The 15193-nt window shown below is 43.7% G+C and overlaps 1 protein-coding gene across 5 annotated transcripts in view; it reads left to right on the top strand.

The window, feature by feature from the left end:
- Window positions 1-15193, top strand: part of TEAD1 (TEA domain family member 1 (SV40 transcriptional enhancer factor)) — a 98882-nt gene that overhangs the window by 47291 nt on the left and 36398 nt on the right. For 2 of the 5 annotated variants that reach the window (XM_010189871.1, XM_010189869.1), the window contains exons 2-3: window positions 8341-8405; window positions 11341-11403. In XM_010189871.1, coding sequence (XP_010188173.1) covers window positions 8341-8405; window positions 11341-11403 — 128 coding nt within the window. Of the gene's footprint in view, window positions 1-8340; window positions 8406-11189; window positions 11253-11340; window positions 11404-15193 lie in introns of all 5 variants that reach the window. The other 3 variants (XM_010189870.1, XM_010189867.1, XM_010189868.1) reach the window with 2 other exon arrangements.

The raw sequence follows: 15193 nt of genomic DNA, 5'->3' as shown, positions 1-15193 counted from the left end.
GTTCTTTTCTTTGGAAGTATCATTATGATATAACTTCAGTGAGTCATTGTAATTGTTTGCTCATTAGCATCCAAAGGGATTATTTCGGTTATTTTGTTTCTTGGATCTTTTCTTTTCCCTGTCCTCTTGGGCAACCCAGTTACAGTACACTTTGCAAGCAGTTAATTTGTGTATAATAATACTTAAGTGGCTTATTGTAATCTTGTGTGTGCATGTGTGTCTGCATACACACACCCCACTTGGGCAGCCCTTATAACCCATTTTAGGAACCCTATGGTCTTTGTCTCCTCCTGGTCCTGTCCTGGGATGGCCACTTTTGTGCATGGTCCCTACTGAAATTCACAGCCAGAGCCTTGGCTCTTGAAGAATTCAGTGCAGATTTAGGCAAGAAGCTGCAGCAGGTCTAAGACGCTCTGTTATTTTTTTTTGCCCCCACCCCATTCTCTGGGGGAGACCATGGGGACTTGCCTGCCTCCTTGGCTGGGGGCGAGCAGGGCAGCCCCGGCCCTCCCACAAGTGCCCATGCAGAGATGGAAATCTTGCCCTTGATGCAGGTTTGAAGCTGATTATTTCCACTACAAAGCGAGTGAAAAGCAGCTCCCATTCTCTTCCACAGGGCTGGAGGAGTTACCTCCTGTCTTATATTCCCACTATTAAAGGCTGCCTAAACTAAGCAGTCCCACAGATTTGCAGATTTGGGCTGAGGAGTAGTAAATGCACTAGATGGGGTCTCCCATCTTTAAGGCATTGCACATACTGCTGCTTAAAGATGAAAAAAAGAAAAAGAAAAAAAAGTGGAGGAGGATCAAGGGAGTGTTTGCACTGGCTTACTTGGCAATTAAAAATACATAAGTGAAAGAATTGCCGTAAACTTGCCCAAAGGGCTATAATAAATAACATCCTGCATAACTAGTACATAAAGTGTGTTCTATGGTTTTGAATGAAATTACTGTGTTTGTCTTTAGGGTTGTTGGTTGGGGTTTTTTTCAGAATCATAACAGTTGGAATACAAATAGGCTTATGTTTCTGTAATTGTGGTAAACATATTTTTAAAATTGCCATTTGATCGACTGTAAATATTACCAGTTGAGAGGTTAAAGGCTGTTGTAGAAGTCATTCAGGGAAATCCAGCAGAAGTGTAAATATGGCAGAAAAAGCTAAACAATATGGCAAAGGAATATTTGCTGACTTAAGAGTGCAGGATCAACACCAATATTTTTCCAGTGATGCTAAACCTCTTGTAACTGCTAAATTGGATTTGTAGTTGAATGAAGTATCAGCTGCTGTTGGACAAGCCCATAAAGGCCGGACGGCTGGCCTTTTGTAGGCAGGGCTTAAAGGACGATTGATATGTTTTAGCACTTTTGGGATTATTGTGATTAGGAGGAAGCCCTTCTGAATGATAGAGAAAAGGGTGTAAAAAACACAGTCCACAGCTGGTAAGCAGCATGTGTTTGCTATAAGGCAAGGTCACGACTAGTTGATCCTGCTGGTTGTGGCATTGATTGACAGTCAAGAAAAGTTGATATTATGAAGCAGACCCTTGTTTTTTCTCCCTTCCCCCCTTTTTTTTCTTAAAGAAATGATGCTTCTGTTGTATAAAGCCAAAGTATTTTCAAAGTCTGGACCACTCACCAGTCGCAAGCTCAGTGTTCAGAGGCACAGCTGCAAATTTGGAGTTGTTAAAATATCATCTAGAAATTAGTATTCAACCCATAACTGTGAGAATAGTAAATAGGAGTTACAGAATTATCTCTGATGTTTCTGTGTTTGCCTTTTCATGTGTGTTAGTCTTAACTAAAGCCCTCTTTGCCACAGAGTAGAAAATTTATGCTAAGTATGTGGAAATTTCAAGTTTGCTGAACTTGTTTGCTGAACTATTATGCCTCCGGTATATCCAAGATATTCGGGAAGGAATAATATGTGTAAAAAATATTTTACCATCTGGAAAACAGTTTTATCATTTTATTGCTATTAAGCACCTGCCCCAGAAAACATGTAGGCTATTTCATCTTATCTCTGCTTCCCACTTGGAAACGCAGTGCTTCTTTTTTTTAACTCTCCCCCTTTTTTTTTTTTGTGAGCAGCCATCTGAAAGCTCGCAAATGCACATTTAAATAGTTGGATCTCTGACTCTTTTTAGTGGGGCTGTACCTCTTTCAAAATTTGAGTTTAGCATACCACACAGGAAAGAACACAAGCTTGCCAACTCCTGCTGAGCGTTTTTTCAAGCCTGTGAAAAGAATGAATTATTCAGCAGTAAGCATGCTTACAGCTGGCCATTTGGGAGCTTTGATGTGCGAATCAGGCGGTTGCATGAATGCCCTTATTGTCATGTTATGTGTACACAGTGTGTGAATTATTGAAAATAGTGAGGCCTGAGCCTCATCTGGTAGAGATTACAGTGCAGGCATGCTGGGTGAAGGTCTGTAATTGAAAATCCCCAGATGCTGTTTATTTGGCCTGTGTCACGTGGCCTTCTGCAGAAAGCTTGTCTGAACAAAATGCTGCCCGCCTGGGAAGCGCCGCCCAGCCCCCTCCGAAGCCCTTGCAAAACCCAGTGTGCGGATGACCTAAACACCTGCCCATAATATTTTTAAAAGCTTAAATTAGATTTGCCTATAACGTTTAAATAGAGGATGCCTTACTTAGGGGTTTAAACTGCTTAGCCAGTTGTTGACTCGCGGAGCTCTTTTATCTACAAGAGGCTTTTTGTTAGCCAATTTAGCTTTAAAGCATCTTCAGAAAGCGGCACCGGGAAATTTTTAGGCGATCTCTCCCAAAGCCAGATATTCTGACGGCAAAACAGAGTAGAAAAGTGCTGGGGTCAAGCGCAACAGTGGAGCAGCTCTTGCTCTACGGGCTGCAAGCGTGGCTGCCCAGGAGCCCCATGGCCACCTTCTGATGGAGGAAAGTGTTCAAACCAGCGTGTCCCTGCTAAAAATGTCCTCTCCATGGACTCCTGCAATGTCGGGTGGGATCTGGATCCAGCCCATGCTCAGCAGCGAGACAAAGGGCTCAGTGCCACTCACAGAGGCTGTCCCAGGAGAGTGCTTGCCTGAGGTGCAGAAAGCTCATCAGCAGGTTATTCATCAAGCAGAATTCCCACTGGCTCTCCAAATTTGGCCCTGGGCACATGTGCAGCACTTTGTGGTCACCAGGCCATCATAGCAGCTTTGAGCAGAGGTGACCAGAAATGGAGTTTACCAAAACCAGCTGAGAAGCTTTGCTGTGGTGAAAATATGGCCGTGAGCGTGACTTGAGAGATGAAATGTTTGTGCAGGTCTGTCCCCAGACTTTGTGCTCAGGATGTGAAATACCTGTTTCGAGCCGCAGTCTCGTAGAATTAGGACAAATTCATAGTGCACCATTATCTGAAAAGAATAGGCTTTTCTACTTGGTCATTACTTGAATTATTTTGCTGAGTATAAAAACTTTTTAAAATTAGCTGTTCATTTTCAAATTGCTTACTGGCTTGATTTCCCACACTTGCCTATTTTTATCACATTCGGACGGTGCCTATTACTGGGAGCTGGGAGGGCGGAGGTTTAATTTGTGTCATTAAGGTTCTAAATAAAGACGCCAGCCCGCTGCATAGCTGGTGGCTCCGCAGGGACGTGATGCACCGGCTCACTGCACCGCTGCTGGCGGTGACCAGGTTTGAGCAGGCCAGAACCTGGTGTGACTTGGGGCATGTCCCCAGCTCGTGCAGATCCTGGTAGAGCTGCCTATGGTGGTCTGGTGGCTCCTATGCAGAGATGGTGATGCAGTTTTTGGCCCATGAAGGGATTGCTGGTTATGCCCTCCTCACCCAGGGGGGGATTTTCACCTCCAAGGGCCTTGCCCGTGCTGGTGAGTGGAACCAAACCCACTCTCAGCACCAAGGGTGGCACTCGAGAGCCTCATGGAGACCTTAGTGGAAGCTGGTGCTTGGCTGCTTCAGTCTGGGTTTGGAAATAACGTTGGAGGGGGAGGCTTCCTCACACAAGGGCCCTCTGTGAAAGCAACAACTGCCTCCGCAGCGGAGAGGTGGGTGGGAGCCTCCCCACTTTGCAGCTGCTTCTACTTATTTTGAACAAGAAGAGCAGAAATGTCAGCCTTCCTTGCTGCCTGTGAGGTGTGTAGGATCACCGCGCACTCCCTTGTTTAGAGTGGTGCTCCTCGGGAATGGAGCAGTCATTTGGGAAGGCGGATGGAGCCTGTGTCCCACTGGCTGGCAGGAGCAGGGCTGCTCTGAGGCTCAGCCGTTCCCCTGGAGGGGCCACATTGAGGCTTTGGCACCCTGCGAAGCCTTGCAGTTTTTCTAGCATCTGCACTGTTTTCTAGCTGAAGCCCCTTATTACTTTCTGCCATGATTGAAAAATATGTTCTGTTGTGTAAAATGCCTCTTCCTCAGCATCAGTCCAGAGAAGACTATCATTTGCAGTTGCACTGACAGTACAGAAGGGCATGACAGATAAAGCCTGAATTTAAAAGGGGGGAAAAAAGCCAAAAGAAGGCAGTGATATAAAATATTTGTTGTGGTCCTTTCCTGATCTTTTCAAGATCCTTGGAAAAGATCGCTGTGAAGATGTTTTATCCAACCTGGGCACCTCCCCATGCCTTTCTTTTGATACCTGAACCAAAGCATTCAAAGTAGGAGACTGTCATACCGGATGACAAGAAGAAGGATATGAACATTTACAGTTCATAAGCCTGACCTCTGCTCTTCTTTCAGGCAATTTCCCATATATATATATGACAAGGAGAGAGAGAGAGGGCGTGTATGGAAAGTATTTCCACAGCTGAGCTCTTCGTAGAGAATAACAGATCTATTTATTAATGAGCATATTTCACCCTAAGGTTTCTAATGGCCAATTAAAGAAGTTCCTTGAGCCTCCTTTTGTTTCAGACTCTTCTCATTCCCAAAACCAAGAAATGGTGTTTTTAGGATTATTAAGCCTTCCTTTAAAATCTTCTTTGGGCCTTAGTTGATCAGGAGATAAGGCATTTTCTGTTAGTATCTGTCAGAGTTGGTAAAGAAGAGCACCAGGTTTTGCTAGAAAACATAAAGGCTGTAAACTTTTAGTCAGGGATGTCTATCTTGTATATGTCAGGCAGTGCTTATGTTTGTGTTTATGGCTTGTTGGTAGTCCAAAAAAGAAGTTGTGTCTTCTCAGATCATTGTGGCTTTGCAGAAGGTATTTAGTGAGCCTCGTAAGACTACAGCATCTCCTGCTCCGGCTAAACCTGCTGCATGTTTCTTTGCTGTGTTGAAAATACGGCTGTAAGGAAAATGCAAGGCTATTGCCTCGGCCGTTTTGCATGGTTCCTCCTCCTTGTAGGTTAAGTCAAATTATCCCACCCTGCTGACTCTTCTCAAGCTAGGCTTCACCTTGAGGGGAAGCAATCACTTTGCAAAACCACAGTCTTGTTAGTCATATCCCTGCCTGGTTACATAGCAGCTAGAGAAACCCCTCCTTGATTCAAGCCAAAGCACTCATGGATGGACTGGGGCTCAACTGGTGACAGCACTCAACTGGTATCTTGAATAATACAGTCTAGACTTTCAGTGCTTGGGGATTTTTTGTAAAGCTACTTTTTCTGTCAAGTGGCTGCCTGGGAATCTGAGCTTTCCTTTAAAAACAGTTTTTTAGCTCTCTTGACTGGGAAGAAAACTGTGAAACCATGCGAAGGTTTAACTCTTCCTTCCTCAGATACAGCTGAGGGCTGCATAGGGCTGCCTTAACGGGCAAGGGATGGCTGGAGCGACCTGTGCTGTCTGAAACATCTTCAGTACACATGGAGGGACAAGAGATGGCGATGCATCCTTTACACCACCTTATAGAGTCGTTGACCTTACAGAGTCACCGGCTGCTGCTAAGGACAACCTGACAATGGTTTTTGCACCAAAAAAACTATTCTGGGTGCTTACTGTATGCAGATACTTACAGATACGTGAAGAAGGTACTTTCTGGAGGGGGGACATTCCCCAGTTAAATAAAAATGTGCATTTAGAAATATGAAGATGTTCATACCACCTATCATACTGGTGATTGCAGGAATATGGTGATCTCTGAATCTCACCAGATCGCAGAGGGCTGCTCTTGTAGGCTACCACCCCTGTGGGTTCCTCATTGGCAGGTGGTGAAATGCATCTTTCTGTTTAAATTTTTGTGCACCTTTTTGCTGTCTGCTAGCCTAGTACTCATTAAAGGGACACAGCAGAGGCATAAAAAGTACCAATCAAGAAGGTTTTGGCAAACTCTTGTCTGAAACACTTTTAGTATTATGTGCTATTGTTATAGACCTTTTCTTGTCCAGTCTCATTGCTGTGGCCTCAGGCTCTTGACCTCTCTGTCAGTTCCTTTTCCCAAACTGTATGGTTTTTCCACTGTAGAGCTTTTTTGTCTACTAGTAATGAAGAATAGTGCAGCTCCATTTCTGTCAATGCCCAACATCTGCAAGTGGATTTGCAGTCCTGTCACTGTGAGGTAGCTGCTGTTACAGCATAAGGATATAGGAGGACAGCCACCACTATGAAAACTAATTCTCCGTATTTGAAGTGGACTGTTTGGATTATGAGAAAGAACATGAGAATAGAGAGATACAGAGGCTGAGCATTCCCTTCTTTCACCCCATGAACACAAAGCCTCTTGTTCACTGTACCTTGTGGGCACAACAGGCTGCAGAACTTCTGTCCAGCCAGAAGACAAGGTCTTTGCATGAAATTAGGTAGCTAGCTGCTCCTCTGTTTGCGTACGGAAATCCCTCATTTGTGTGCAGAAACGTTGCTTGTTTACATAACTGCTCACACAAGATTTACGTCTTGAAGTTTGTCCTGGGGAGACCTGCTGAAGAGTTACAAACCTCATGTTGTCATTACAGTGGCACGTTGCAGGAAACTTGGCACACAGTCCAGACCAAAAGAAAAGGAGACTTGGAAAAAACATAGCTCTGCTCTGCAGCACGTTGATATTTCATATTCTAGTACCCATTTAGCAAATGAAGTATGGAAGAGACAGGAACTATGAGACATCTGATAGAAAGGGTGTAAATAAGGCTCAGAGGGGGAGGCAGAAGAAAAAGGTAAAATGAAGGTCTAGTTTGACTAATGGTGTTCAATCTTCCAGTCAACAAAATGCCCTTCAGACCTAGGCAGGCTACTTCAAAGCTTCCCCATCTCTCCCCCACGACATTAAACTCAAAGAGTTTGAGTTCCTGGCTGATATAATAGCTTTCTGCACTCCCCAGCTATGTACTCATCCACTTCAAAATAACTTGGTGGATGATAAGTTATTTTCTTAACCTTCCTGTTTTCAGCTTGCTGCTAAATCACTTTTCTCATTTTCTGCACACCGGCTGCTTATCCCCTGTGCTGAATGCAAATAACTCCATAACTTAGGACTTGTTGAACAAGTATATTTAAGTTACTACAACTCATGGAGAAGTAATGTAATAGGCAGTGAAAATAAACAGGGAACCACATAAAAGTCTGTTATCTTCCATGTCAGCAATATTTAGGAAGGAAATTATTTGGAAAGAAAATGTTAGTTTGTATTAGGTAGCATAATGCATGACTGAAGAAGAGTCAAATAGCCATTTTAGAAACTTGGAAATCCTCTGCATTTTCAAGAGAAGTAGATCTCTAAATAACAAACTATCGTGTTGATTGGCCCCACTGCAGCAGTAACTTAGGCACCGCAGGGTGACCACCCTTGTGCGTAGAGTTATGGGTGTGAGTGATACCCTGCTGAACTGGGACGGTGATTTCCTTCAGTGGAGGGGGCAGAGTGCTTCCTGGCAGGAAGGATAGATTTTGCTGTCCCCTTCGCAGAATTAAAACTTGGAGAAAAGCTAATGCGGAACCACAACATCCGGGTGACTGGCGCTTTGGCTCTGGTGGCACACGTCCTTCCAAGAGCAGCTGCTCCTCCCAGCAGGGGTCCAAGTGGGCCATGGTCCACCCAGCACAGTCAGGAGCAAAACCAGAGGAGCCCAGACCTTGTGTCAGCCCCCCGGATGGGGGTGCTCTCCAGCCAGAGACCATCCTGGGCACCACCACTGACCGAGGAGGTGCCTCTCTGTCTGCCAACAGCTGCAGGACTTCAGTAGGAAAACACTGAACCCATAGCCCTCTGCATAGTTCTTGTGGCACATATGGTGTCTGTTAAGGAGAGGGAAGAGAAATGCTGATGAACAATGAGAAATATTGATAAATAGTTTGCAAAGGAAAAGTGGAGTAGGTGTAAGAAAACTTAAGCTGTATAAGCATGGAGCTCATGTTGAAATGTGGGGTTTTAATGGTCTTTGTGGATGTGGTACTGCTTGTCCCTTATCATGAATTTTTCTTTGTTTCAGGTAGGAATGAATTGATAGCCAGATACATCAAACTTAGAACAGGGAAGACACGGACCAGGAAGCAGGTAAAATAACCCAGTGGGGAAGTATGCATGTCAGTGAATGACAAAACATGGCATTTTTGGCTGCAGTGGCTGTCTGTGCTTCAGCTCTGATGAGATGATGTATTGACTTCACTGTTCAGATTAAATACACACTGTTTAGAAAATATTTAAAACTCTGGGGTTTTTTATGTTGTGCATCATTTCAGTGGCGGTTTGAGGATGCATTTTTTTTTTAACCTTTGTGTACATGATGCTATTATCCCCTGTATTTGGGGGGAAAAAAAAAAAACCAACACAACCAAAAGTTGAAGCAGAAGCATAAAGCAATTGTGCCTTATTTCTCTGTAAGGACAACTACAGAATTATTTTGAGATGGTGAATAATGGAACTTCTGAAAGTCCAGCCAATTCACCTATATAATAGCAATTATGATCCTTGGATATGAGAGGTAAATAAATAAAAACTATCTAGCAGGACTGATCCTAATCATGCTCTCAGCTCAGTACTTGCTGCGGGATGAAAAAATAATAAAAAATTCACCTTAGAGCCCTCAGGCTGCTGGTCTGTGACCACGGTAAGATTTCATTCATCAAAGAGTCAGAATAAACCTCTAACCAGTCTTAAGTCTTTTTCAGATGATTATCACATAACCATTAACTTATCTCATGTGACTAAATCCTTTAAGTTATAATACCCACAATGATCAGCAGCCTCACAGACGGCACATGCTCTGTGTCATTCATGCGGTGGTTACTAAACCCTCGCGCTGTTTCAAAATGCTTCGCAAATCACAAAGTCCCCTCACTTTCTCTAACGTCAAGTGCGAGACTCCCCTTCTCCCTATCCACGTGCGTGACGAAGGGGAAGGCAGAGGCTCCTATGCTTGCTTGCTCTGCGTGTTTGGTAATGCAGGGAAAGGTGACGCTGAGTCAGCACACACAAAGATGGCCTGGGCCAGCACTCGGATTTAAAGCACTTTGGACTGGGTGATATTTTGCCCTGGGTGGTGTCCTTTGTCAGTTAGGAAGGAAACGTATGTACAAAGGATGAAAAAAGACAGGAGAAGGGAGGGAAGCTGCAGGATGTGGAGAAAGAACAAACAAAAGATTGGCAGAGACATCTGAAACAAAAGATGAAGTCCCAAGTTCTTCCCTGCTATGCCCATGCAAGCTCCAGTAGTCAGGAGTTACACTGGGGTCTTAAAATCACATCAGCAGTCAAAATGCAGACCTTGGGACTAGATCCTTGGCCAGTATGTGCTGGTAGAGCTGCGGTAAAACCAAGAGGGCTGTGATGGTTTACATACGGTGACATTATGCCTCCATAATTGTACATCCCTCTATAGCCATACATAAATCACCTTAGACTGTTTAGCAAAGTTTGATTGCTGCTACTTCTGAATTTCAATTGAGCAATTAAACATTATGGTTGTGCTTCCTGTATAACCTTTAACACCACTAATATCCCACTGAAAGCAAAACAAATGAACATGTGTGAAAACTTGGTCTAAGTGTTTGACTACAAAATTGCTTAGTAAGCAACAGTGTAACTCTGAATTCCTGCATACTGGTTCCTGAGCTGCTTCCTGAAGAGGTGTCTGAAGGTGGCCTTCAGGGGCTGTGCTCATTTATGCATTAATGTTTGCTTCCCTACTAAAAATACAGGCTTTTTGATACTGTTGTTATGAAGTAGTCTTATAGAGGGAGGAAATCAAGCTTTGCTTCTCCTTTTCTTTTGCTTTGTTCTTTCACAGACAGGAATCGTAACTAACTTAATGAAAATGTACAACACTTGATATGGTATGCCCTGGGTCAGATAAGAATAAGAGATTTCTCTTTAGCAGTTTTTACCACCACTGCAGGTTTTAAACCTTCACACAGAGGGCTGCAGGATGCTGAGCACTACCAAGAGATGCTGAGCAGCATTATTAAACCCTCATCATCAATAGCATGGATTTCAATACATGCCTGAGTAAATTGGAATGTGAACCTAGGCCCAGGCCCTTCACTGCACAGGCAACAACAGCTGAGCAATAACTGGTCCAGTGCAGGGCTGGGTTTACACAAATTTTGTACCAAAATGTAATGATGGTAGGCCAGACCTGGATGCCACTCAAGCCAATGTCAAGTTACTGGTCCCCACTTAAGTGAGTGTTTCGCGGGCAAACTTGATGCTGAGATTACCAAGGAAGCTAGCACAGGTTTGGTGTCTTATGCCAGTGTTTTATCGTTTGTTACAGAACTGAGAGCATTTCAGTGGGGTAAATACGCAGCCGGAGGCTCCTCACTGGAGCTGCAGTACACAATAAATAATGGCTAAAACTTCTCGCTGCCAAGTTATGTCTCAAGCCCAGTGGCAAATGGTCAGAGTGGGCATCTGCATCTCTGGCAGATGGGGTAAAAATCCTGTCGGCTCACAGTGTGAGAGCGCAGGGCCTGGCCACGGATGGGATCAGTACCAAAGCACATGGGCTGCGTCCAACTGCAAACTGTGTCTTCTATCTTGTAGCTGAATGCACAGCCTGGTGGGTTACACTTTTTCTTTTTTTCTTTCTTTTTTTTTTTTACCTTAATCAAGTCACTGCAGTGATGACCTGTATTGTTAAGCCTCCGTGCTAAGAGCTTGGTTTCTGGCTGGGAATGTGGTATCTTTAACAGCAGAGCTTACTGAAGATGCAAATAACTTCCTCCCATCAGAAAAGTTTTTTTTTTTTTAAAGAAAAAAATAGATATTTTAAATTTGATTTGCTTTTTGTTTTTCTTTTGTTTGTTGTTTTTTTTTTTCCTATAAACCTGAACAATGTAGGTGTCTAGTCACATACAGGTCTTAGCAAGAAAGAAAGTTCGAGAAATTCAAGCCGCCATTAAGGTACGTTTGGCTTGCCCAGTTGTAGGGGGCTTTTCATCTCCATGGTTACAGGCTTTTCCTTTGTTTCCTCCCTTCCCCTACCCTGCAGGTGTCTAGTCACATTCAGGTTCTTGCCAGAAGGAAATCTCGTGATTTTCATTCCAAGCTGAAGGTATGCGCTTTTCTGCTTTTGGGCTTGTGGTTGCTATGCCTGTCCCTTCCTCCTCCCCGCGGTGATGGGCGAGCGCCTGGTGCTGCCGTGCCTGTAACCTCGTTTTCCTGCATGTGGTAGCTGTCTGTGTCTCTTTGTGTTTAATCTCTGGTTTCTGCACTAGCATCCACATTAAAAACGTTGTTTTAACACTGTCCAAATGCAAAGTGAACTACTCTTTGTAACAGCTCAGCACCTAAACCTGACTTCTAACCCATTAGTCTATATTTTTTTAACAGTTGAGTGCTAGAAGTGTATTTAAATACACAGGGTTTTTACGCAGTTGTGTAGACGCTTTTTCTTTTTTTTTGCTTTTTCTAGAGGGGTAGTTGGGGTTATTGTTTTCCATTCCCAAATGTTTTTTTGTCTGTGCTTTTGAAATACTATTGAGAATACTTAAAATAGATCGTTTATTCCAAATGTCAGAGAGCACAGCTTATCAAGATTGCTCTAACTATAAGGTGTTTCTAGAGTACAATCTAGTATCACCTCAAGTTATGTTCTATTTACAAGACTCCCTGAAATTTTATTTTTTAAAGTAAAATATTGACATTTAATCTTTGGAGAGCCTCAGTCAGAGTCTTGTTCAGGGAATATTAAGTATGTTTGCTTAATCTGACATGATGAATTGTATGTGTCCCCATTTTTCCTGGTTTCCATAAAATATATTCTAAGGCTAAAAAGAAACTCTTGGAAATGCTTAATAGGGGTTTCTTGGATTGCTTGTTTTTACAAGTTTTCCAGCAGAGATCTTGGGATCCTTTTTGTTTTGTTTTCACATTACTTAAAAGTGGAAGAGGGGGTTTTGCAGTTTTTGCTGTTGATTTTTTTCTTTTTAATAAAAAGCGAAGGAACTTGTAAATCTTTTACTTCCCTCCTTTTTTCTTTTGTCGATTTTTTTTTCCAGGTGAGAACAAATCACGTTTTTGTTCTAGTTGAAAAGCAAAGTGTTTCAGAAAGTAATTTCAGAATACTGAGCGGTGAGCACTGCAGATGCTTACCACGATCCTGGAACTGCAGCATATAAATAACAGCCTGGCTTTGTAACAGGCCTCCTTGACAGAAGCACTGGGTTTTTCATCCGCAGTGGGCAGCATGCTGGCAAGCTTGTATGGCTGTTGGTGGCTGGCTTTTTAGCTGCACTGGCTGAGCAGTTGGGGTTCGTAAAGAACAACTAAGACAACTTAAACATACTGCTTTTTAACCGAGGGTGCAATAATGCAGAGATATGTAGCATTTTAAGCTTAAATTGTCAATCCTTGATGCCTAAAATTAAGTATGTAAATAGGTGGCCTTACTGTCTGAGGTGCTCAGCACCAGCAGCTCTCAGGGAGATTTATAGGATTGGTGAGTGCTCAAGGCTACAAAAATCAGGAAGCCCATTTAGGTATCAAAGTACAGGCCTAGGACCCTAACAAAAATATTGGATTTACTGTTCTAAAATATTTCCCTTTCCGAATGCCCAAAATAACTTAAAATATGAACACACTTATAAAGCAAAAAATATTTTTAAGTACCGGACCTGCTGTCTGATTTTTATAGAAGCTTTCCAAAGAAGAAAGAAGCTAGCTACACCCTAGTAATATGCGAAACCTCTAGCCTAGATGCCATAGAGATCCAGAGGGATTTTTCATTTTAAGGGGTCGCCTGAAGAAGGAAAGATCTGTTAGGGCAACAAATTATTTTGTAAGGGCTTCAGACCTTAGGCCCCTTCCCACCTGTCAGTGGGCTGCAGCTCCCTCAGAGCTGAGTAGAAATTGGGGAGCTGTCATGCTGGTGGGAGGAATTGATCGCTTCAGGAAGAGTCTCCCACCTTGATGCCCCCAACGCTCTGCAGAGACATTTGCTGCAAATGTCTACAACTAGGACAAATCAAATCTAATCTCTAGGACAGAGTGCACACAAGGGACAGAGATTTGCCAGCCCCTGGCTTTGCTGCCCTCCAGGCATCACCAGTGGCAAAAGCTGCCCCAGGCCTTCCTCTGTGAGTCTTGCTGGCCAGTAGGTCCTGCCCCTGCTCCCAGCTACTCATGCTGCCCCCAGGATTTATCTCTCCTGGGATCCCAGACACAGTGTTGGTGACTCCTCCATGGCCCTAGTCTGAGGGGTGCCCAGAAAGGGCGGAGAAACCATCTCCATCCTCTTTCTATTGCCATTCTTGGTCTCAGCAAACAAGGTGCCATGGCACATCTGCCCCTTGCACAAGCTCCTTCCGGAGAAGTTGTGACCTCCCCCAGACCTTTTTCTCTCCACATGGAAGACATGAAACTTTGATGCAAGAAGATTCTGTAAGAGAGCTGCCTTTTTGAAGAAGAGAGCCCTCGCTTTTTCTGCTGGGGAGCTGCAATTACACCCTAGAAGTAGGAGAAGCTGCTGATCTTGGACCTGAGAAGGAACCTCACTCCTCCGGACATTTTGTTAGTGCTACTACCCGTTTTCTTATTATTCCTGTATTGAGCCATCTGTATTATCCAGTGTCCTTTGAAGGATATCACTGAATTTGATAGTGGATATCTTGTGAAGGATATCAGCGATGTGAAAGGAAGACAAGATGAATATATTTTGGCATCTACAAGTGCCCTTTGTACTGATGGTGGCCATTTTGTCAGCAGCCTGGACTGCCCCATCAACCTCCTCAATGGGCTCTCATTCTGGAGTGGATGCTGCCTGCATTTCCCAGTGAAGGGGTAGCGAAGAGGAAGATAGCCAAGGGAAGCACTGCTTCTGACTTGGGCCAATTTCACCCTTTTAACAATAAGGTGGCACTTGCAATTACTCTGTAAGACCTGGGATTGGTGGCATCCAGGGGAGCAGTTACTACTTTAAAAATCCACATGCATCTGATGTCGAGTTTCCTACCTACAGCATGAGGAGCATGAGCACCGTGGATTAATGCGGAAGAAATCCTTCATGCCAGTCCATAGCTATGAGTTTAGTCAGCACTGACCCAAGGCCATCTCCACTGCCCATGTTTCTTCCTCTTGACACCAGGCGTCCCCTTTGCGCACCTCCTGTGCATACACGGGGCAGGGTATTGCAGAGAAGTTGGTTGCTCCCTGTGTCCCAGCACTGCTTTAGCCGAAATAATCATGGGCAGGCACTTGGGGATTGCAGGGGCATGGCACAGAAGCTCTTGTCCCACAGCTGACATTCGTTCGTAGTGGTTTTCTTCATAATGCTGTTCCTTACCAATCTTTCAGGATGTGGCTGATCTGTTCCATTGCCCTCAGTTCCTAGTCTCTTACTTTGATCAAGGGTATAACAAATAACCCTTTTTCCCCAAGTAGCTGCTGAGTTTATTTTAGACCAAGAGATCTTTCTGTTTTGCTTTGATCTGAGCCCTTCTTATGACGAGGAGATGCCTTGGGTGAATCTTCTTGTGTTTATGTTCTGCAAAAATCCAAACAGATGGAAGCATTTCCAAGCTATCTGTACCCATGGCATTGGATGGAGTATTACTGAAGCTTTTACCTAATAGATTGAAATCTCACTTTTGTGCCATAAAGTCTACTTAGTCCAGCAAAGTCCCTTTTCTTTGATGACAAGTGCCTACAGTCGCTCTGGGCAGATGGATCCTTAACCTTCAGGAAAGAGAAGTCTCACCCGTAAATGCTATTGCTGCGTTTCAAGACCACCAATGGAGAATGTCCCATCAGCCCTTCCAATTATTTTTGCAGCAGGAAAATAACTCCTATTTTAAAGATTTTAATCTTAATTTTCTGAGGTTATTAAAGTATTCCTGAAGTTCGAG

The sequence above is a fragment of the Mesitornis unicolor genome, unplaced genomic scaffold, assembly GCF_000695765.1.
Source record: "Mesitornis unicolor isolate BGI_N332 unplaced genomic scaffold, ASM69576v1 scaffold52488, whole genome shotgun sequence".
Taxonomy (NCBI): domain Eukaryota; kingdom Metazoa; phylum Chordata; class Aves; order Mesitornithiformes; family Mesitornithidae; genus Mesitornis; species Mesitornis unicolor.
Note: the sequence above shows the minus strand (reverse complement) of the source record. Positions and strands in the feature narration are given on the sequence as shown.